Below are 25,310 nucleotides of genomic sequence, written 5' to 3' on the forward strand. Positions count from 1 at the left end.
ATTCAAATACTTTCTATCACTTTAGCAGTCAGGGTTTTCCCTTGATTGAACATTTTTGGGCTAAGCTAAATTTTGGGTCACCGAAGCAAATTTACATTTAATTTAGTCATTTAGCACACACTTTTATCCAAAGCGACTTACAAATGAGGAGCATAGCATAATTAATTTGTTGTACAAAAGTCAACAATATCTGCAGTATTGCACTGCCAGGTTCTCATATATGGCTGTGGAGTAGTATAGAAGTTAGTGTAGAAGAAAGAGAATATTGTTTACTGTATTAATATTGTTAAATATTAAGTAAGTGCATTTAGTGCTGATTGGTAAGTGCTTTCGGAACAGATGTGTTTTCAGCTGGTTCGTGAATGATAAGGCCAGACCTGCTACTGCGTTCTGGGCCATCTACAGTGGCTTAATCGGGCTAGCTTGGAGGCCGGCCAAAGGGCATTACAGTAGTCCAGTCATGAAATGACCAGAGCTTGGACCAGGAGCTGTGTAGCATTTTCAGACAGTAAAGGTCTGTCTTTGCAAGACTCGGTGGTTGATGAGATGTGGGCTGTGAAGTTAAGCTGGTCATCTATCACCACTCCTAGGATCCAAGCTGTCCTGGTTTGGTGGTAAATTAAATTATATTTGTCTCACGTTTGGCACTTGGCTAAATATGCTTCATCTGAAACGTGCGAGTGAAGGCTGGTTTCACGTGTGATCATAAGCGCATAATTAGAAAACAGGAGAGAAATGTGATATTCCAGTGTATTAAAATGGAGTGTAACAAGATTACAAGACAGCAGTGTCTGTTGTGTTTTTCACATTGCAATGGCAGAATAAACAGAAATAGGCAAGAACACACAACACAGCGCTTTAACAATGGATTACTGTAGCGTAACCTCATCACATAATTATTTACTTACATAGTTGGATCCGGATCCAACAGTTTCTTTGAATGTGGTCAGAATCTGTCCCTGAACACCTCCAAATGTGGTTTCAGTGATCCGATCATGATCCGTTCTTGGGTGCATTTACACCTGTCATTTAATGCGGTCAAATGCTATCCGATCACTGAAAACGCATGTTAATGCAAGGAATAAATGGCGCCATACAGTTAAAACATTATACAGATCGGTAGGGTTTGGAGTACAATACAACAAACATATTGTGTATTCTACAGATGTGGCTTTTTGTCATGTTTTTGCATGTAATTTCATGACACAGACAGAATACAAAAACAGCAAATGCTCCTTATTAAAATTAGCCCAAATACAATGTGTTCTGATGCATAGATCTCAAAATAATTTTGAAGAATGTAGAGCTATACCTCAAATATCATTTTAAACATACTGGTTACACAGTGGACCAGTCATAGCTGTTGTGGTTTGCATTGACATCAAGTGATGATACATTTTTTGGAGGGGTGCGCATCAGACTATGCCGTAACTAGAAGGCATAAGCTTGACGCAGAAGTATAAATTGGCCTCTATGAATTGCATTCAATAACATTTTGGAATGCAACAATTCATGTGTGGCGAGCAGGGTGGGGCCGAGCGGCGTCTGGGCAGATCGAGGCCGGGAAGATAAGTGGTGAATGAGGTCCACCTGTGTGCCACACCGGTCTCGTGTTCCAGTGAGGGGCGGCAGGAGTATTTAAGGAGAGGAGACGCACGGAGCTGACTGTGTGTGTGCGTGTGTGTGTGTCGACGTGTCAGTGTGAAGCGACTGCTGAAAAGAAAGCCTTCTGTGTATATGGTTTCGTATTGCTGAAAAGCAGTGTGTAATGTGTGACAATGAAAAGTGTAGTAGCGTTGTGTGTAGCCTAATTAAAGTCTTACGTGGATTGTCAAGCCAGTCCCAGCTTCCTCCTTTGCCATCATTGAACTGTTACATCATGAAAACTAGCTTGTCTAACAGCAGTTGCCAAAAAAATCTGTATATCATTACGATGTAATAAGTTGGGGTTCATCTTTATTTTGCTTGACATTTGTGTTTTTTTGTGAATTTAATCTTGCTAGTTTAATGTTTTTTTTTGCAGGGCTGCTGGAACTAAATGAAGTGGAGGAGAAAAAACATCTGTATCAGGAACCACATAATTTCACAACTGGAGATTTTTTTTTAGTTGCTTACAGATTGAAAAGAATTTCACACAAAGTGCTCAAAGAACAGGAGCCAAAAATCCTTTCACCTGCCCTCAGTGTGGAAAAAGTTTCAAACGAAAAGCAGATCTTAATAAACACATCAGAATCCACACTGGAGAGATGCCTTTCTCGTGTCCTCAGTGTGAAAAGAGCTTCACATGTAAAGCAAACCTTCAGGATCACGTAAGAATCCACACTGGAGAGATGCCTTTCTCGTGCCATCAGTGTGGAAAGAGCTTCAGATACAAAAGAAGTCTCAACGATCATCTGCGCCTCCATTCTGGAGAAAGATCATTTAACTGTGATCAGTGCAGTAAAACATTTGTCTTGGCAGCAGGCCTAAAACAACACTTGAAAACTCATGCAAATGAGAAGCCTTACTTGTGTTATACTTGTGGAAAAAGTCTTACAAGTCGGTACCGTTTAAAAGAACACCAGAAAATACATATCGGTGTGAGAGATCATGTATGTTCTGAGTGTGGGAAAACCTTCACTACAATTGACAGCTTGAAAAAGCACCAAATAATTCATACTGGAGAAAGACCTTACACATGCTCACATTGTGGGAAGAACTTCAGTCAATTAGGAACAATGAAAATACACGAGCGAGTGCATACTGGAGAGAAACCATATCAGTGCACTTCATGTGGGAAAACTTTCAACCAATCAAGTAGCCTATGGACTCATTAGAAAAAAAGTTGCCCAAAATCACAAACTGAGCAACGTTCATTTTCAGGTCCAACAAGTACATCATTAGAAATTCAGATAAATCAAAAGTTGGACTTTCTCCCAACAGAGTAATTAAATGAAACAGGTTAATGAGCTAAAATTACCTGTAGTGTTCATTGCATTCAAATTTTTTCTGTGAAATGACTTTTGTTGGCATGCTTTGTATGTTGATTATGTTTAGTACTAGCAATAGTCAAACGTCAAACAATGGCTACATCTGTTAATGATTTTCTGAACGTCTGTTCTATTAATCTTCCATTCTAATCCATAAAAGCTTACTTCTGCAAGTCTAGCTGTTGAGAGGTGATGCAATGAGAACTGAAGACTTTTCACACTCCATAAAATATCGTAAAAGTAGCCCATACAACTTGTGCACTGTATTAAAATTATTCTGAAGCTATATGATAGCTTTATGTGAGGAACAGACCAAAATATGGAGGCAAGATTTCCAGCGAAAAACAACTTAAATATTGCTCTGTTCCATACACATTGCTATCATGTGGCTTTAGAAGACTTGGAATATAGTGCACTAATCGTATGGACTACATTATTGGTCCTTCAAAATACTTTGGGAGCTTTACAGCCATGGAACAATCGACTTTCATTGTATAGAAAAGAGCAGAGTGAATATCATGAGAATTTGTTCTTTTGTGTTCCTTGTAAAAAAGGGAGTCATATAGGTTTGAAATGATGTGTAAATTATGACGTAATTTTTTGGTCTACAATTTCTTGTACGTGTTAGCCTTTGTGAAAATAAAAAAATAAAAAAGCCAGAGATTTGCTTGCCTTGTAAATGCGAATGGAATTTCAACGTTTTACTCGTATACAAGTATTATCTGTGTAATTAAAAATACTAATTAACTATCATCAGTCTCTTTTCCAATCTAAGCCTCCCTCAAATTGGTTATAAGCCAATAATGTTGTTCTTCATGAGGCCAGCACTGAAACAAATAAAACAAAGACAGCATGAAAACATTTCAGAAAATTAACAACCCTACTTTTTGGCCCTGACTGACATCAGGTTATGAAGTTCACACATGGAGATTCTTTTTCAGGACCTGAACTGTGTTTGCATCTAGCTCCATAAAGACCTTTGGAATTATGTAATTTTTTTTTTATCTCAGATCTTGAGGGTAAGTTCAGTGCATATATGAGACCAAACATCATTGCACACATATTTGAGACATTGTCCAGTGTTTTCAAGACAATTTCAATATCTTTTATACGGGTTTGTAACCTCTGGCATCTCATGTTTGATCAGCAGAAGATTCCAAAAGTGGTCGTTCTGATCTTAGGAATGTGGTAGAATAAGTTATTTATTAAGTTATCTAAAGTAGTAACCAGCAAATTTCAACTAGTGGGGTATAAGATTAATTAGCATTAAACTGCATCATGATGCATCACAATGGGTCTGTTCCAAAACCCAGTGAGCATCCTCCGGAGGCAGCATTTTAAGACATCATAGGCACGCTCCCGCCGCGAAGGCTGTTCCAAAGCGTAGGTATCTTAATAGAGTGCAACAGTCTGGTTCCGGAAGTAAAAATCCCATTCATTCATTCATTGATTTTCAACAATAACTTATAAACCTTTAAAGACAGACCTACCATAAGCTCCGAGGTTGTTCAAAGAAGGCATATGCTTCCGTTGAAGCCATTATATAAAGGTATATGCATTATCTCAACTTCATTCTTTAAAAATCGAGTTTGATAGCGGAATTCCTGGTAAACAACTACATAACCCATGGTACAGCAGACAAAGATCCACCAATCAGAGAACTGTGTCCAACAAATCCCGCGAAACGTGGCTTGGAGCGACCGCGATGCTTCATGGGATTGTAGTCCGTGCCCTCATGAAACACGATAAGTACACATCCTTGTACCTTTGTCTTTATGTCTGATTTTCAAATACTTTTTTGCCTCAAAACAAAGTTTGTGATGTTGTGATTCACCTCGGAGCTGATTGGTTTGGGTCATGGCTCACAACTATTTTATGAAGGGTTTTATTAAAAGTCTATGGAAGAAATGAATGGGGAAAGAACTTCCGGAACCCAGACGGCTGAAAAAGTGGGCGGTCACTGTTGCGCTTTATTGTGCTGCCTCTTAAGGTATCTCATTTTGGCCAATTTTAAGGTAGCATCGGATCTGCCCTTCTCCAGGTAAGCGATCCCAGAATACACTGTGATGAGCTCGCGGAAAAATAAATCCAAGATGGATTGGTTCCATCTTGGGTCAAACGTTTTGGGTATCCTTCCACAAGCTTCTCACAATAAGTTTCTGGAATTTTGGCCCATTCTTCCAGACAGAACTGGTGTAACTGAGTCAGGTTTGTAGGCCTCCTTGCTCGCACATGCTTTTTCAGTTCTGCCCACAAATTTTCTATCGGATTGAGGTCAGGGCTTTGTGATGGCCACTCCAATACCTTGACTTTGTTGTCCTTAAGCCATTTTGCCACAACTTTGGAGGTATGCTTGGGGTCATTGTCCATTTGGAAGACCCATTTGCGACCGAGCTTTAACTTCCTGTCTGATGTCTTGAGATGTTGCTTCAATATATCCACATCATTTTCCTTCCTCATGATGCCATCTATTTTGTGAAGTGCACCAGTCCCTCCTGCAGCAAAGCACTCCCACAACATGATGCTGCCACCCCCATGCTTCATGGTTGGGATGGTGTTCTTCGGCTTGCAAGCCTCACCCTTTTGTCATTATGGCCAAACAGTTCAATTTTTGTTTCTTCAGACCAGAGGACATTTCTCCAAAAAGTAAGATCTTTGTCCCCATGTGCACTTGCAAACTGTAGTCTGGCTTTTTTATGGCGGTTTTGGAGCAGTGGCTTCTTCCTTGCTGAGCAGCCTTTCAGGTTATGTCGACATAGGACTCGTTTTACTGTGGATATAGATACTTGTCTACCTGTTTCCTCCAGCATCTTCTCAAGTTCCTTTGCTGTTGTTCTGGGATTAATTTGCACTTTTCGCACCAAACTATGTTCATCTCTAGGAGACAGAATGCGTCTCCTTCCTGAGCGGTATGATGGCTGCGTGGCCCCATGGTATTTATACTTGCGTACTATTGTTTGTACAGATGAATGTGGTACCTTCAGGCATTTGGAAATTGCTCCCAAGGATGAACCAGACTTTTCTATTGATTTTTCCATGATGTCAAGCAATGAGGCACTGAGTTTGAAGGTAGGCCTTAAAATAAATCCACAGGTACACCTCCTATCAGAAGCTAATTGGCTAACTGTTTAAACGCTTGACATCATTGTCTGGAATTTTCCAAGCTGCTTAAAGGCACAGTTAACTTAGTGCATGTAAACTTCTGACCCACTAGAATTGTGATATAGTCAATTAAAAGTGAAACAATCTGTCTGTAAACAATTGTTGGAATAATTACTTGTGTCATGCACAAAGTAGATGTCCTAAACGACTTGCCAAAAGTATAGTTTGCTAATATTAAATCTGTGGAGTGGTTAAAAAATGAGTTTTAATGATTTCAGCCTAAGTGTATGTAAACTTCTGACTTCAGCTGTGTATATATATATATATATATATATACACACACACAAACACACACACACAAATAAAAAAAATTAAAAACAACAACCTCAGGAGCCAAAATCTGGCCATGTAGGCTATTACTTTTAACATATTATTATAAATGTAAACAAAATACTAACTTTTTAGTTATTTTATATAAAGTTGTTTGTGATACTGCAAAGCTAAAATAAAGTAATAAATATGACAGGACTTGCTTGTCGACACACCGTCATAGCTGCTGCTAACGGAAAGTGCGCAAGCCCTCAACTGTTACTATGTTACCTCACTGTGCACAAAAATACTACAGACTAGTCCTGGCTAATACCAATTTACCACAGTTTTACCAATAGTCTACAAGCTGTAGTAACTATGGTATTTTTGGTCAGAAACTACATACATGTTTGTATCATTTTTGACATGTTTAAATGTTTAATCACAGTTGTTTTAGTCATAAAAAAAAAGATAAGAAATTAAGAGATATAACAAATACAGCATATTATGGTTCTGTAAGTGTGGATCCCAGGTAAACACAAAATGGATTTCTACAGAACAACTAAATTCTACCTACATCCGACTTATCACAGAGACCATAAAGAGTGAAACAAGTCTTGGTTCCACAACAGTCCAGTAGAAGGCGACATGCACATAGTCTGTGAACCTCTACACAATAATAGAAGAAGATGCATAACATCGTTTACAGCTATTGTAAGTGTTGGGGAATATTTCCATCTTCAAGTGAAGAAGTGTTTGTAAACAGGTTTAACATCTGAAGTCTCCATTATATAAACAGTAAATATGGAGTTTATTAAAGAGGAGAGTGAGAACATGAGTGATCCAGAACACTGCAGAATTAAAAATGAAGATACTGAAGAACAAACAGGTTAGTGTCTGTTCTTGATCCTTTATTAATGACTGATGAAGAACATGAAGGTAATAGACATAAGGCACATAGGATATAGGAGCTGTGGAATAATGTAATGATATAGGGACAGAAATGTAAGTAATCTGACTTTAAAAAAAAATGTAACAGCAGTTGTTTAAAGATCTGATAGCAAATATAACAAAATAGATACAAATCAAAATTTGTATCAAAAAAGTAAAAGGTTGGAGTTTACACATTTTTTTTGTTTCACTGTTGTGTGTGAATTTAATTCTGACCTTTTAATGTTATTTGCAGGCCTGTTGGAACTAAATGAAGTGGAGGAGAAAAAACATCATTTCACAACTGGAGAAAAATCTTTCAGTTGCTCACAGACTGAAAATCATTCTTTCACCTGCCCTCAGTGTGGAAAGAGTTTCAAACAAAAAGGAGCTCTTACTAAACACACGAGAATTCACACCGGAGAAAGGCCTTTCACATGCACTGAGTGTGGAAAGAGCTTCAGATATCAGACAAACCTTTTGGATCACAAAAGAAGTCACACTGGAGAGAAGCCTTTTTCATGTCCTCAGTGTGGAAAAAGTTTCTCACGTAAAGAACATCTTCAGACTCACATAAGATTCCACACAGGAGAGAGGCCTTTCACATGCTCTCAGTGTGGAAATAATTTCATAAATAAAGGAGATCTTAGTAGACACATGAGAATCCACACTGAAGAGAAGCCTTTTACATGCACTCAGTGTGGAAAGAGCTTTAAATGTAAAACAGGCCTTAAAAACCACACGAGAATTCACTCAGGAAAGAAGCCTTTTACTTGTCCTCAGTGTGGAAAGAGCTTTGTGTCTAAAGCAAACCTTCGTGATCACGTAAGAATCCACACTGGAGAGATGCCTTTCTCGTGCCATCAGTGTGGAAAGAGCTTCAGATACAAAAGAAGTCTCAACGATCATCTGCACCTCCATTCTGGAGAAAGATCATTTAACTGTGATCAGTGCAGTAAAACGTTTGTCATGGCATCAGCCCTAAGAAAACACCTGAACACTCATGAGAAGCCTCACGTGTGTTCTACTTGTGGAAAAAGACTTACAAGTCTGTTCAATTTAAAAGAGCACCAGAAAATACATACCGGTGTGAGAGATCATGTATGTTCTGAGTGTGGGAAATCTTTCATATCAATTGACAGCTTGAGAAAGCACCAAATAATTCATACTGGAGAAAGACCTTACAAGTGCCCACATTGTGGGAAGAACTTCAGTCGATTAGGAACAATGAAAAGACACGAGCGAGTGCATACTGGAGAGAAACCATATCACTGCACTTCATGTGGGAAAACTTTCAAACAATCAAGTAATCTACGGGTTCATTTGAAAAAGCGTTGCCCAAAATCACAATGTGAGCAAAGTTCATCTTCAGGTCCCAGTTTTAGAAATTCAGATAAACCAAAACATGGACTTTCTCCCAACAGAGTGAGCTAAAATTACTCGTAGTGTTGATTGCATTCTAAATATGTTTGCTGTGAAATGACACCATTTTTGGTGGTGATGCTTTGTAGATCATGTAGAAGATACCAAGGGTGGTCGTTCTGATGCTTCTTAGGAATGTTGTAGATGTGTTTATAACTTATTTAAAGTAGTAACCAGCATATTTCAAGTGGGGTGTCTTACAGTGGGGTGTAAGAGTAACTAGTATTAAACTGCATCATGATGTATCACAATATCTCTGAATATTGTTTTTAAATAATTTCCTCTCAGATGAAATGCATTTAATGTGTTCATGTATAATATCTAGTATTTATCATTAATTTATTATTATTAATTGCACTGTATTGTACAATGTATTGTCCTGTATCAAATTGGGACAAACACACTTGAAAACACTTCTGTAACTACTGTTAGTCTCAAAAATAACAAAATACATTTACTTATCTGACAGCATGATAATTCCAGCTGGGGATTCACTCCATTTACACCTCGGCGAGTGTGTACAGCCCATCAGATAGCCGTTGGATCAGTATCTGTCACTTTCAATGGTGCTGTTCACACATTCTTTTAAACACCAATGTAGGATGGACTAAAAGTTTTTCACATAAAATTCAAACATAAATATCTAGAAATATTATACTTTGTACTAAGGCCTAACTTCAAATTCAATGCCTCTTTACTTGACATCATGGGAAACTCAACAGAAATCAGCCAAGACCTCAGAAAAAAGAATTGTGGACCTCCACAAGTCTGGTTCATCCTTGGGAGCAATTTCCAAATGCCTGAAGGTACCACATTCATCTGTACAAACAATAGTACGCAAGTATAAACACCATGGGATCACGCAGCCATCATACCGCTCAGGAGCGAGACGCATTCTGTCTCCTAGAGGTGAACTTAGTTTGGTGTGAAAAGTGCAAATCAATCCCAGAACAACAGCAAAGGATCTTGTGAAGTTGCTGGAGAAAACGGGTAGACAAGTATCTATATCCACAGTAAAACAAGTCCTATATCGACATAACCTGAAAGGCTGCTCAGCAAGGAAGAAGCCACTGCTCCAAAACCACCATAAAAAAGCCAGACTACAGTTTGCAAGTGCACATGGGGACAAAGATCTTACTATTTGGAGAAATGTCCTCTGGTCTGAAGAAACAAAAATTTAACTGTTTGGCCATAATGACCATCGTTATGTTTGATGGAATAAGGGTGAGGCTTGCAATTCGAAGAACACCATCCCAACCATGAAGCATGGGGGTGGCAGCATCATGTTGTGGGGGTGCTTTGCTGCAGGAGGGACTGGTGCACTTCACAAAATAGGTGGCGTCATGAGGAAGGAAAATTATGTGGATATATTGAAGCAACATCTCAAGACATCATCCAGGAAGTTAAAGCTCGGTCGCAAATGGGTCTTCCAAATGGACAATGACCCCAAGCATATCTCCAAAGTTGTGGCAAAATGGTTTAAGTACAACAAAGTCAAGGTATTGGAGTGGCCATCACAAAGCCCTGACCTCGGTCCCATAGAAAATTTGTGGGCAGAACTGAAAAAGCGTGTGAGAGCAAGGAGGTCTACAAACCTGACTCAGTTACACCAGTTCTGTCTGGAGGAATGGGACAAACTTCCAGCAACTTATTGTGAGAAGCTTGTGGAAGGATACCCAAAATGTTTGACCCAAGTTAAACAATTGAAAGACAATGCTACCAAATACTAACAAAGTGTATGTAAACTTCTGACCCATTGGGAATGTGATGAAAGTAATAAAAGCTGAAATAAATAATTTTCTCTACTATTATTCTGACATTTCACATTCTTAAAATAAAGTAGTGATCCTAACTCACCTAAGACAGGGAATGTTTTCTATGATTAAATGTCAGGAATTGTGAAAAACTGAGTTTAAATGTATTTGGCTAAGGTGTTATCTTCTGAATTCAACTGTATTCAGGGCGTGGGGATGTACGTCATGCCGGGGGTTCCCCGGCCTGAGGCAAAGGAGGGAGGAGTGTGACGAGGAGGAGGGCAGGGCCGGGCCATGACTACACATGCCCGGCACCCAATCGGGCTAATCAGCCAAGGAGAGGGATAAGTGCAGCGGGATACGGCAGTTCGAGAGAGAGCCACACGCAGCTGCTGTGTGTGCATTTGTGTTGTGTGTCTTTTTGTTTCATTAAACATTATTTTGAATGTTCGTCTGGTTCCTGCCTCCTCCTTTCCCATTTTAACCTTGTTACATTGGTGCCGAAACCCGGGAAGGAGGAGGGATGCTCTGTCATGGAGTCCTCACCACTACCATCTGCCCCAAAGGAGCAGCCGTGGCTGTCCGCTGAGGGATGGAGGTGTTGCAGCCGGCCGCCTGGACATGGAGGAATGGCCGCCATCCGCGAGGGGAGGAGGGGCTCGCTGCCGGCCACCTGAAGCGGTGGAGCCGCTGCCAGGGGTGGAGGGGCTCCTTACCGGCCGCCAAAATGCGGAGGGGCTTTCCATCAGCCAGGGGTCGGAGGACTTGCTCCGGTCCGCCCGGGGGAGGAGCGGCTGTCGTCCGCCAGAGGGTGGAGGAGTGATCGAGGACCAGGCTACGCCGTGTCTGGGAACCGGCAAACAAGTTTTTGGGCATATTCCAGGACGACAGTGTCAAGATTCAAATTGTGAAAGAGTGGTTCAGGGAGCATGAGGAATCATTTTCACACATGAATTGGTCACCGCAGAGTCCTGACCTTAACCCCATTGAAAGTCTTTGGGATGTGCTGAAGAAGACCTTACGGAGTGGTTCGACTCTCCCGTCATCAATACAAGATCTCGGCCAAAAATGAAAGCAACTCTGGATGGAAATAAATGTTGTGACATTGCATCATTGTGACAGAATTTACTTTTTAGAATATAACAAATAAAAAAGTGAAAAGTTTGGGTTTTAAACTTTTGGGATTTATTTATTTATCTGCCCTCAGTGTGGAAAGAGTTTCAAACAAAAAGGAGCTCTTACTAAACACACGAGAATTCACACCGGAGAAAAGCCTTTCATGTGACCTCAGTGGAAGTAGGTTTGTATGTAAAGCAAACCCTTCAAACCCATGAGAATTCACACAGGACAGAAGCCTTTTTCATGTCCTCAGTGTGGAAAGAGCTTCAGATAGTCATCTGCACATTCATTCTGGAGAAAAGCCATTAAACTGTGATCAGTGCAGTAAAACATTTCTCTTGACAGCAGGCCTTAGAAAACCCCTGCAGGGGGGCGCCCCGTGCCACCCCCGGCAGGATGCCGCCCCGGATGTCTGCCCATGTCACCCTTGCCTAAAACTGCCACTGCATTCACTGACTCATATTTCTCATTCACTGACGTCTCTCCCTTTTGAAGCCTGCTTTTGTGGTTTTTCATGCCTGTAAAGACTGATTATAACGTGATCCAATTGCATTCGAGAAAAAAACGTCACTTAATCGCGATAAGACATCTAATAACATTAGTGTAAGTGAACAGAGCTGTTTATAATGTCTCATAACACACTCATTTTGATGCTGTGAACTGTTTATTTACTATTGCTTTTATTATGACTTGAATCAATACATAAATGAATTAACGTTCAGTTATTAGCTTTAATTTACCTTGGAGAAAATGTAGGTATCGTTGCTGATGTTATTAATGTTTATTTGGGAATGAGGGCTGACACAGTTTAATCCATAATATGCTCTTCTGTAGATTTATTTCAAGATTATTTTTCAGTTGCTAAAACAGGATTGGTCAGAAGCGCTTTTAAGGCGGGGCTTAGTGAAGGGTCAATAAAGACATGTATTTAGATATTTCAGAAATAGACTGTTGGGAATTTTCACATCTAATTTATACACATAAAACATGATATTAAAGATAAAAAATATCAAACATTTTAGAAGAGAATGAAACAAGGACATAGCCAGGAAATCACTTTTGGGTGGGCCTCAATAAAAATGGATGGGCCAAATTTTTTTTTTTTAAATGTACCAAATTTTCCTTAACAATAGAGAAGCCCCGCATTTAAACTTTCAGAAATCAGAATTTATGCATTATTGCAAGTTATGCATCTATATTATGAATATATATTTGAAGTCAGAGAATAATCTGTAATATTCTGAGTGGGCCTGGGTCTAAATTGGGTGGGCCCAGCCCCAGCCCCAGCCCCAGCCCCAGCCCACCCTTGGCTACACCACTGGAACAAAATGGTTGTATAAGGTCTTGCATTACAGAGGGTGCTGATACGGGTCCATCAGGCTATTGGCCGAGATGTTTGTATTTTGGGTGTCTGTAAATGGTCACAACCCTGGTACAGTGGGGGTTACAGTGTGGTCTGCCGATTGGCCAGTTTAAATGTGTCAGGTTTGGTTCTGGTTACATGGTGATGGAAAGAATAAAACAGGATTGTAACTTGTGCTCTGGGTCTCTTTTCTCTTGCTCCACTTTTTCATCGCATTGCTCTTGGGCTCTGCTCTTGGGGTACTTGGTTACTGTCCAGATCTCAATGGCACCTCTCTCTCTTCCTATTTGTTGGTCTCCTTCACTCAGGTAGCATTCATACTGGCTTCATCTACATATTCTAAATTTGTAACTATTACATCTAAATTGTAACCATCTGATGTAACCTTGTAAGACTTTACTGTTATTAAATATTTCTTTAAACCTTGTCTAGTTTAATTTCACAGTGTATACTTTATTAAGATTAAACATTTAAGTGCTACATATAGCATTACAATAAGGTCATAATAAGATTCTATGCTCTCCCACATATTATGCTATTTTAGCAGCACTTATTTCCATCGTTAGTATAAGTAGCAAAAGGAGGTCATAGACAAGAAATGCAGTTTTACACCATCATGCTCTTAAATGGATAGTTCACCCAAAAATGAATCTCAGTTGCCTCCGTTTCTGAGACCGTCAATCCTGGCATCTTGATGCCATGGATGCAAATTCGCGACTCCAGGGGTGGTAGTCAGCATAAAATCACCTTATTTAAAAAATCTGGGCAAGAAACTTAAAATACAAGGCAAGAAATCCGCGTTTACATGACATTTGAAATAATCGCGTTATTCTCTACTTTTGACGTAAAATCGTGAAGAGGCATGTGCTCAACATGTGCGCACATTGGATGAGCAGGTAAGAACACGCAGTAGGGTGTTTAAATGGCACGCGAAATTGGCATAATGGGAAAAAATCTACCCGTGTCGACCGGGTTATTCATAAGCCATTGATGGCCTTTACGCCGATAAAGGAACACGGTTTATTGTGTTTACATGACCACATGCTTTGTCAGCTTATTAAGCATGTAAACGCGCTCATTTACTCACCCGCATGCCATCTCATATGTGAATGACCTTCTTTCATCTGCAGAAAACAACGATTTTTGGAAGAATATTTCAGTTCTGTAGGTCCATACAATGCAAGTGAATGGTGACCAAAACTGTGAAGCTCCAAAAAGGATATAAAGGCAGCATAAAAGTAAACAACCCAATTGGTTTTGGGTGAGAACAGACCAAAATAGAATTATTTTCTCACTATAAATCTTGACATCAGCAGTCTCCTTGGTGATCATGATTTCAAGCTCGATTACTTTTCCTAACTCCAACTTGTGCTCTGAGAATTTGACAAACAATAGGAAGCTGAGATATTCTTCAGAAAATCTAAATTTGTGTTCTGCTGAAGAAAGAAAGTCATACATATCTGGGATGGCATGAGGGTGAGTAAATGATGAGAGAATTTTCATTTTTGGGTCAACTATCCCTTTAACATTTCTTTAATCACCTTGGCATTCCTACAGCTGTTAAGTTTTAGAAATTCAGATAAACCAAAACATGGACTTTCTTCCAACAGAGTAGTATAATCAAGGAGGGTAATGAGCTAAAATGACCTGTAGTGTTGATTGCATTCGAAAAAAATAAGCTTTGAAATGACACAGTTTTTGGTGGTGATGCTTTGTTGATCATGTAGAAGATTCCAAAAGTGGTCGTTCTGATGCTTCTTAGGAATGTTTATAGCATATTGCTTCTTAAAAAACAAATGGGGGAGACTGGGTCTAGTTGTCATATGGGTAAGTTGTCACAAGGGCTATGTATCTCAGTAATTATAAGCCTTTGAGTCAAAGGTCCAACTAGACAAATGTATGTTTTCTACTGTATGTTGGTCTTAAACATCTAACCAAAACTCAGATATTATGCTTTTGAATGAAGTGAAGTAAAAGTTTCCTAAAATGAAAATGCTCTGATAAAGTTAAGATACTTGAAAAAGTACAGTAATGAAGTAAAAACGCTTAGTTACTGTCCATTACTGATGATTTCTATAATCCCTCTAATAATAATTGTTTCAGTGATAAAAGATAAGAAGTTAACGGATAAAGCAAATTCATCATATTATGGTTCTGTAAGTGTGGATCCAAGGTAAATACACAATGTATTTGGGTTCAACATAATATATGCCATTTAGGAATCATCTCATCACATAATCTTTCAACGATCAGAGACCATAAAGAGTGAAACAAGTCTTGGTTCCACAACAGTCCAGTAGAAGGCGACATGCACATAGTCTGTGAACCTCTACACAATAATAGAAGAAGATGCATAACATCGTTTACAGCTATTGTAAGTGTTGGGGAATATTTCCATCTTCAAGTGAAGAAGTGTTTGTAAACAGGTTTAACATCTGAAGTCTCCATTATATAATACAGTAAATATGGAGTTTATTAAAGAGGAGAGTGAGAACATGAGTGATCCAGAATACTGCAGAATTAAAAATGAAGATACTGAAGAACAAACAGGTTAGTGTCTGTTCTTGATCCTTTATTAATGACTGATGAAGAACATGAAGGTAATAGACATAAGGCACTTAAACAGGTTTGGTGGCTGCTGATTTAATATAGGCGCTGTGGAATAATGTAGTTTAATGATATAGGGACAGAAATGTAAGTAATGTGACTTTTACAAATTTTAAAGTCAGATTAACAGCAGTTGGTTTATATCATAATGACACAATGAACTTTTAGTACATCAAATGCAACAAACAAATAAAAAAGTAAAAAGTCAGGGTAATCTTCCATTCACTCCACAAAGAAAAGGGATAACCAAAAAAATACATTTTTATTTTATTTTATTTTTATTTTTTTTATTTAAAAAAAAATAAAAATGTATTGATTAAAAAATAAAATAATAATAATAATAATAATAAAAGAGTAGAATTCTCAGCCTTTTTCTATTTTCGTTTCATATTCTACCTTGTCACAACTAAAATTGGAGAGAAAAAATGAACATTAACAACATTTTGCCCAGTCACTAGCAGGGCAAGTCAAGACGAAGGAAATTTCAACAACTCAGAACCAAGTTATATTTTAAGTGGGATGAGCTGATGTGACTAGTTGATAAATAATTAAATGACATACGCAGCTGCCAAGGACCCAAATATAGCTCTGGAAAAAATTAAGAGACCACTGCAAAATTATCAGTTTCTCTGGATATTTATAGGTATGTGTTTTTTCGGGGTTTTTTTGTTGGATTTTCTCCCCAATTCCCAATGCGCTCTAAGTCCTCGTGGTGGCGTAGTGACTCGCCTCAATCCGCGCTGTGGAGGACAAATCTCAGTTGCCTCCGCGTCTGAGACCATCAATCCCGTGCATCTTATCACGTGGCTTGTTGAGCGCGTTACCATGGAGACATAGCGCGTGTGGAGGCTTCACGCTATTCTCCGCGGCATCCACGCACAACTCACCACTCGCCCCACCGAGAGCGAGAACCACGTTATAGTGACCACGAGGAGGTTACCCCATGTGACTCTACAATTGGTTGCTTAGGAAGCCTGACTGGAGTCACTCAGCACGCCCTGGATTCGAGCTTGCGACTACAGGTGTGGTAGTTAGCGTCTTTACTTGCTGAGCTACCCAGGCCCTATAGGTATGTGACTGAGTAAAATTTTGAAATCCTGAAAGATTTTGCACAGTGAGGATGTCTAATAATAACTAACAAGTAAAATATGTCATATGATCTTCTGTGCATATGAATTAAGTGAAAAGAAATGATATTAGAGAACAGTAAATGTTACTGTTCCCACTGGAGGAGAGAATTACATGTTACAGCAGCATATTTAACAAAACAATGTACTGTGCAAAAGTTTAAGGCACTGGTGAAAAATGTTGCATAGTGAGGATGTCTTCAAAAAATAATGACATAAATCGATTTCATTTATCAATTAACATAATACAAATCCAGTAAACATAAGAATAGTTAAATTAATATTTGGTGTGTCCACCTTTGCCTTCAAAACAGCACCAACTCTCCAGGTACACCTGGACACAGGTTTGTTTTTTGGTTGTTGGCAGATAGTTCTTCTATCTATTTCAACCCGATCTCATGAAAAGTCATATATAATTTACAAGTTGGCTATTTCGTATGGCGTCTATGGTATGATGTTGTTCGCATAAACTCGTACGACTTCATCACGTGCAAATTCCCGGATGTCTAATGTGGAGTTCCTCGCACGAGGCGTTTAGGACATACTTATTAATATCATGCCCTTACCCAAACCCCTTATCTAAACTTAACCAATCAGTAGAGTGTGTAAACATGATAGGAAGCTGTTGTGTGTGACAGAAGAAAGTAATTGTCACATATCAGATGGAAATGATGTCCAGCAACGTCATTGGCTGTAGTGAAAGTCGTAGGAATTCAAACAAATTGCAGTCGCACGATATCATACGAAATAGCCAAATTTAGAAATGTCATACGAATCCTGACGATTTGGCCGTGAGAGTGTGTTGACCTATTTAGGCTGTCTCAATTGCTTCTGTCTCTTCAATTAATCCCAGACTGACTCGATGTTCAGTGGGGGGCTTTGTGGGGGCCATACCATCTGTTGTAGGGCTCCCTGTTGTTATATTCTATTCTGTTTGCAAAAGTAATGTTTGGGAGTCTAAAATGTATCATTCCAATCGACACACTTAAGCTGAAGATATAAATAACCATCTTAAGACAGATGTTTTTGTGAAACATCTTATGTGCCTAAGACTTTTCTTTGCACAGTACTGTATGTGAGTAATCTGTTTGGGTTCCAGCCAAAGAAACAAAACTTTAGGCTATAGACCTTATTCACAATAGCACCATCACAGCTGTGAGGGATAGACTCACTTCTTCAATGGTATGCACGGTATAAAGCTCCTAGATCCCATTTGAATTTCCACAACTCATATTGCCTGGATTTTTTGTCTACTGAATGTTCTTGAAAAATATATTTTTCAAAGTTTTGTCTGTGGAACAATCCAAAAACACTTTAAACTGCAGTACAGCCCATTGAAGAGACTGTATGTTTATCCCTCACAGCCTCGTTGTCATTCTCATCAAAAATCAAAGATGGTGCTGCTGTGAATAAGGTCTATAGAGTAGTGGTTGACCGATATATCGCCGAGACTGATAAATCGGCCGATATTCTTAATTTTTAATTATCGGCATCGGCCGATACATTTTCCCGTTTGGCCGATTGGTTTCTTAAGGCCACGAGGGCACAGAGAATTGCCTGCTATTATGTGAAGGAGCATCTGAGACATGTAAACGACCAATTACAGTTCGTTTTGTTGTTACGTGCCATAATGTTACTACAATAATGGACCGTTGTGCAACAGTCTCATTTAAACGGTCCGCATATCAGAGCCACGACGCGTTAATGTGCTCGCCTGTTTCCTTCTCCAGCTCTCTCCTCAACAGTTCCCTGTATCTCTTTACTGTCTTGTCTCATGATAAAAAGGCAAATATCAATAAAACATCTTTTATATACCATCTGCAAAAATGCAGATATCTCGTTTAAGCAGATGTAATTCACAAACCTCACGAAAATCCAGCGTTTTCTTTCCGTCCAGCGCTCATCTTCCATCAGCCAGAATCAAAAACTTCAGGATAAGGATCAAATGTTCCTCTAATAATTCGTAAATCATGATGGTCAGTCCGTGATAATCCAAGCAGGCGATCCACGGCATTTAAACTCTCAGTAGATTGCTGCATGCATTGGATCCGCACGAGCACGTGATTGCAACTTCAAAGTAAAAGCACTTATCGTGCACTATGAGTAAATGTCTTATTTACTGTGTACTGTATCTACAATTGGTTTGATTGGGGTTTTTTTTGTTTTTTTTTATGAGAAAATGCTATTGTTAATGCACCAATGCCATCCATTGTTGCTGGACTACTGTTTGTCCTGTTATTTCCTTCTTTCTAACATATTAACAATATCTTCATTGCAGAAATAAATTACTAAAATGTTATGACTAAACAGAAATCAGACGAAACTGCTATCTACCATTTAAAATATTATCTTATTTTTTTAAAGATAAGTTTTGTGTGAAATTGAGTAAGTATAGTGCTAAATAAGATTTATACATTTTTTAGCAATTTTGTGTTGATGTTATTTACTATATTAAATTGTATGATATATCAGCATTGTATCGGCCTATTGGCCACCCTGCTCTCTGGATATTGGCATCGGCCATTAAAAAACCCATATTGGTTAATCTTTATAAGTTGAGCATCAATACATCTTAAACCCCGCGATCTTCGTGCTGGTGTGGAAAACAGGCATTACTCCATCGTAAAATAACGAGCGATGTTAGTTAGGATGGTCGTAAAGTTAAGTTGCAATGTTATCAAGAAACCCAGCCAGAAGCAATTGAGACAGCGTAAACAGATAGAAGAACTGTGGCCAAGAAGCGTTATTTTTGAAGACATACTCTCTTTGCAACATTTTTCACAATTGCCTAGTTTTGTTTAATTATGCTCCTGTAGCATGCAATTCTCTCCTCCATTCGAATCAATAAAATTTACTGTTCACTATTATCGTTTCTTTTCAGTTAATTCATGTGTGTGGTATATTTTACTTGTTAATTATTAGCTTAGCCTGTAATGTACTTTCTAGGTACGTTAAAACCTCTTCAAAACTACAACACAGGCCTGGATCTAGAATGGTTACATTAGGGGGCAAAAACGTTTAACGGTGGGCTGTCCAGCGTTCAATTCAACCTTTTGCTTCACTTGCCCTTGGGGGGCCATAGGGATCATTTTTGGGCAAAGTCCACTCCAGCACTCCCCTAGATCCGGCCCTGCTACAACATCATCTGTGACATTGTATAGTTGTAACAGTTGGTAGAAAGGAGGGTGCTGTGGCTGGCTTGACAAACACGTAGACATTTATTGTTGCACTTTTCAGTCGCACACAATAAGGCCGCTTTTCAGCAGTACACAAAAGGTTTGCTTTTCAGCTTCACCACACATAAACTCTGTTGGCTTTTCAGCTCAACACACTACACACAAACAGCTTCACGCATCACTCTCTCCCATCTGCCGCTCTCTCCTCTTCTTTAGTACTCCCGCCGCGAGACCGGTGTGGCATGCAGGTGAAAGTCATGCGCCACTTATCTTCCTGGCCTCACTCTGCCCAGACGCCGCTCGGCTCTGCCCTGCTCACCACAATAGTCTATACCAGAAATGTAATTTTAATATGAGCCGACTAGTACATCCCTTAAAAAGATATACTATGGTATAACCATAGCTATCGCATGAACAGTTATTGCTACTGTAAAACCACAATTGGTTCAAATGGGATCTCCTTCAAATAATGTAAAAACTTTGACCTAAGGGACAGGGTGAAGGGTCCTCTGGTCGTTTTGTGAGCAAGACACAAGACTTGTTCTGCGCAGAACCCATCACAGGTGATCACCAAAGGTGCATGAAGTGAGAACAGTCAGCACTATTTCACTCCTCCCCTGACTGCAGCTGCCTTGTCGACTTTCAAGGCGAGGCAAATCCAGCATCTATGAACCTGAGAGGACCGGTAGAAAATAAAGTATGCTAAAAGTGTCCGTATTCCTTGCGTGAAATTGCGGGGGCCTTTCAGGAAATAATACAGATGAGTTACAGATAATTGGCAAATTGAAGTAAAAACAAACAAGTATTTAGGTAATTTTTCTAAAACACAATATTCCAAATGAACAATGCATTTTAAAAAAAGGAAAAACTCCTGTTTTAGTGAATTTATTCAGCAATGCAAATAACTGCTAAATAAAAAGATGTTGTTTTTCGTTATCTGTATTTTTTTAATTTCAAAACAGATATGAAATAAACGGAAGATACACATATTTGGAGTTCACTCATTTTTCATTTCACATTTGTTGTTTGTGAATTTAATTCTGACCTTTTAATGTTACTTGCAGGCCTGTTGGAACTAAATGAAGTGGAGGAGAAAAAACATCATTTCACAACTGGAGAAAAATCTTTCAGTTGCTCACAGACTGAAAAACATTCTTTCACCTGCCCTCAATGTGGAAAGAGTTTCAAAGAAAAAGGAGCTCTTACTAAACACACGAGAATTCACACCGGAGAAAGGCCTTTCACATGCACTGAGTGTGGAAAGAGCTTCACATATCAGACAAACTTTAAGAATCATGTTAGAATTCACACTGGAGAGAAGCCTTTTTCATGCCCTCAGTGTGGAAAAAGTTTCTCACGTAAAGAACATCTTCAGATCCACATACGATTCCACATTGGTGAGAAGCCTTTCACATGTCCTCAGTGTGGAAATAGTTTCATAAATAAAGGAGATCTTAATAGACACATGAGAATCCACACTGGAGAGAAGCCTTTTACATGCACTCAGTGTGGAAAGAGCTTTAAATGTAAAACAGGCCTTAAAAACCACACGAGAATTCACACAGAAAAGAAGCCTTTTACTTGTCCTCAGTGTGAAAAGAGTTTCATGTCTAAAGCAAACCTTCAAGATCACATCAGAATCCACACTGGAGAGATGCCTTTCTCGTGCCATCAGTGTGGAAAGAGCTTCAGATACAAAAACTGTCTCAACGATCATCTGCGCCTCCATTCTGGAGAAAGATCATTTAACTGTGATCAGTGCAGTAAAACATTTGTCTTGGCAGCAGGCCTAAAACAACACTTGAAAACTCATGCAAATGAGAAGCCTTACTTGTGTTCCATTTGTGGAAAAAGTCTTACAAGTCTGTATTGTTTAAAAGAGCACCAGAAAATACATACTGGTGTGAGAGCTCATGGATGTTCTGAGTGTGGGAAATCCTTCATTACAGTTAATGGCTTGAAAAAGCACCAAATAATTCATACTGGAGAAAGACCTTACACGTGCTCACATTGTGGGAAGAACTTCAGTCGATCAGGAACCCTGAAAACACACGAGCGAGTGCATACTGGAGAGAAACCATATCACTGCACTTCATGTGGGAAAACTTTCAATCAATCATGTAATCTACAGACTCATATGAAAAAGCGTTGCCCAAAATCACAATGTGTGCAAAGTTCATCTTCAGGTCCAACAAGTAAAGTTTTTGAAATTCAGATAAACCAAAATATGGACTTTCTCCCAACAGAGTGAGCTAAAATTACCCGTAGTGTTGATTGCATTAGAAAATACTTTGCTGTGAATTTATTAATTTTTGGTGGTGATGCTTTGTAGATCATGTAGAAGATACCAAGGGTGGTCGTTCTGATGCTTCTTAGGAATGTTGTAGATGTGTTTATAACTTATTTAAAGTAGTAACCAGCATATTTCAAGTGGGGTGTCTTACAGTGGGGTGTAAGAGTAACTAGTATTAAACTACATCATGATGTATCACAATATCTCTGAATATTGTTTTTAAATAATTTCCTCTCAGATGAAATGCATTTAATGTGTTCATGTATAATATCTAGTATTTATCATTAATTTATTATTATTAATTGCACTGTATTGTACAATGTATTGTCCTGTATCAAATTGGGACAAACACACTTGAAAACACTTCTGTAACTACTGTTAGTCTCAAAAATAACAAAATACATTTACTTACCTGACAGCATGATAATTCCAGCTGGGGATTCACTCCGTTTACACCTCGGCGAGTGTGTACAGCCCATCAGATAGCCGTTGGATCAGTATCTGCCACTTTCATTCCTTTATTCTGAGGGAATATCTGTTGAGATTTGCCAACGACAGCAGGAGCTCAAATCTGACCATGTATTTTATAACATACTGTTAACAATGTATCTTAAACAAAACACTAACTTTTTATTTATTTTTTAATAACGTTTTTTTTTTGTTATATAGCCTACCATAAGAAGCTATAACAAAGTGAGAAATATGAGCGGACTTGCTTGTCGATACACCGTCCAAAACTGCTCCTAACGGAAAGTGTACGAGCCGTCAACAGTTGCTATAATTACTTCACTGTGCGTGAAAATACTACAGTCCTGGCTAAAGGCCATTTCACACCAAAGGAGACACGATTATGAGAGGCAAATCGCAGACGAATGGCCCTTTCACATCGAAAGCGACGCAAATGACCGCCATTAGCACATTCACTTCTTTGCAGTAGGTGGCGCCAATCGACAGGCAGTTTTACCCCGTTACGATAGGTGGCTCAACGCAGCGATATACTGTTATATTAGCGATATAAGAGAACTCGCATAAGATTAAATGCAAAGGCAAAAAAGGGGATGCAAGGCAGTGATACAGCAACATAATTTACATATTAAGAGAAGCCATATGAGAATAAAATGTTTCAGTTTTTAAGGCATTTGATGCAGATTAACTACACAGCGTCACAGCTAGTTCAGGAGTTCTTCCAATAGTTCCTTCAGTGTTTAATGTCTGTGGTCAAAACAGCTTTCTGTACTTTAGCGCCATCTGTCATGCTGGTTTTGGTAACTGCAGCAGCTCGGTCGGGGCGTTTCTTCGCCGGGTGAAGGGAAAAAAGTTGACACTCACTGTCGCTTTGTCGGTGCGCGAATGTTCGTTCCAGGTGTGAAGGGCTCTTACCACTGGCGCGTATCGAGCGAAGGTGAGCGAGCATTTTCAGTTCATTCCTATGGAAGTCTAGCGCCATGCTCTCGAGGTCAGATCGATGATTGCACGCATTCATTGTGGCAATACTGAGGCTGGGTAAGTAAACGTGTAATAAATCAACCCTTTACATTGTGGGCATTCAAAAATTAAGCTGGCATCTTTCCAACTGTAATTGCGTATATATAAAATTATATTTTTGCTCGTGTACTGAAAACAATGTTAGACAATACACACTGGCTTTGCATAATACAAACACCCAAAGCGGCAGCTCTTTGGCGTGGTGAGCGTTGTTCAGCAGAGTTTTTCTGTGCCATTGGAAACATACGGTTAGAAATCCATGGTTTCAGTACAAAACGTTAATCGCGGCAATGGTTCGCGTTTGGTGTGAAAAGGCCTTAATGGTGCGTTCACTTTACGAAATTACCGTAATTGCTAGATTTCGACTTGTAAAAGCGTTCACATCTTCGTAGAGCTTGTACAAGTTGTAAACTTGAAAAAATTAAAGCTCCGACCTGGGGCGGAGCTAGGGGGTGGCCAGGGGTGGCTGTGGCCATCATGGACCGAACCCCATTCACAATTGCCATTTTGGTCATTTTTTGTCTTGGGCACAATTTCGTTTTTTAAAGGTGGAACCATTTGTGTACAACCGCAACACACAGGAGACTTAACATGTGCGCACACCAAGGTTGCCGCACCTCTCCGTCCTGGGTGTCACTGTATCCACTCTCCTCCATTTTTGTATCCACACGTCTCTGCTTTCTACACCAACAACTGCCCGAAAATATCACGGCCCCTAACCACATCCTCCACAGTTTTAGCAATAAATGCATTGAGTTGATATGCGTTATTAATAAAAATTGTATATCCTTTCTTATATGCTAAAATGAGAACTTTTCTGACCCATGACTTGTAAAAAAATAAAAAAATACATTGTTTATATGTTAAAAATTATTTATTTTAATTTTTTTAGATTATTTGTCTTTATCTTATTTATGTATACATTTTGGATGGTTTATACATATATATATATATATATATATATGTATAAACATATATATATATATATATATGTATAAATATATATATATATATATATATATATATATATATATATATATATATAATTTTATTTTATTTTATTTGTTTATTTTTTTCCATCACCCGTACTTGTCTTCATGATTGTATTTATACATTGTTTGATCTTATTGATCATTTATATAGAAAAAAACTCCACAGTTTTACCACCATTTGTGGACTTTTTAGACAGTCCCTTACCACACCCTCCACAGCATTAGCACGTTTTAGCACAATGTGTGGACTTTTCAGACAGTCCCTTACCCACGGTATGCACATTTTCCAAATTATATCAATGGGGGTGGGGTGTCTACCCTGGAATCTACGCCCCCTGTGTTTGTATCATACCTGCCAACACTCCTGATTTTAACGGGTTTTAACGGGTAACACTTGGCTCATAATGGATCATCCCGTATCAAATAATACGGGACGCGATTTGTCTCGTAAGCTGGTCAGATGGCGTCACTGCGAAATCGTTCCAGATCGTTAATTTAACATTGATATAAATTGGAAATTTTTCTTACGGTGAGTAAGGGACCATCTGAAAAGTCCACACGTTGTGCTAAAACCCCCATAAAAATACATATAAACCAACACAGATGTATACATAAAAGAGATAAAGAAGATAAATACTTGAAGAAATAAAAATAATTATATT

General features: G+C 38.9%; 1 protein-coding gene across 6 annotated transcripts in view; it reads left to right on the forward strand.

The window, feature by feature from the left end:
• Positions 1 to 25,310, forward strand: part of LOC127430853 (gastrula zinc finger protein XlCGF57.1-like) — a 32,189-nt gene that overhangs the window by 3,201 nt on the left and 3,678 nt on the right. Inside the window, exons 1-2 of one of the 6 annotated variants that reach the window (XM_051680977.1) lie at positions 7,071 to 7,269; positions 7,567 to 8,661. In XM_051680977.1, the coding sequence (XP_051536937.1) occupies positions 7,185 to 7,269; positions 7,567 to 8,661 (1,180 nt within the window). In that variant the 5' untranslated portion in view covers positions 7,071 to 7,184. Of the gene's footprint in view, positions 1 to 7,070; positions 7,270 to 7,566; positions 10,595 to 15,332; positions 15,519 to 20,942; positions 24,470 to 25,310 lie in introns of those variants that run through there. The other 5 variants (XM_051680972.1, XM_051680975.1, XM_051680973.1 and 2 more) reach the window with 5 other exon arrangements.

The sequence above is a fragment of the Myxocyprinus asiaticus genome, chromosome 40 (genome assembly GCF_019703515.2).
Source record: "Myxocyprinus asiaticus isolate MX2 ecotype Aquarium Trade chromosome 40, UBuf_Myxa_2, whole genome shotgun sequence".
In the NCBI taxonomy this organism is placed as follows: Eukaryota; Metazoa; Chordata; class Actinopteri; order Cypriniformes; family Catostomidae; genus Myxocyprinus; species Myxocyprinus asiaticus.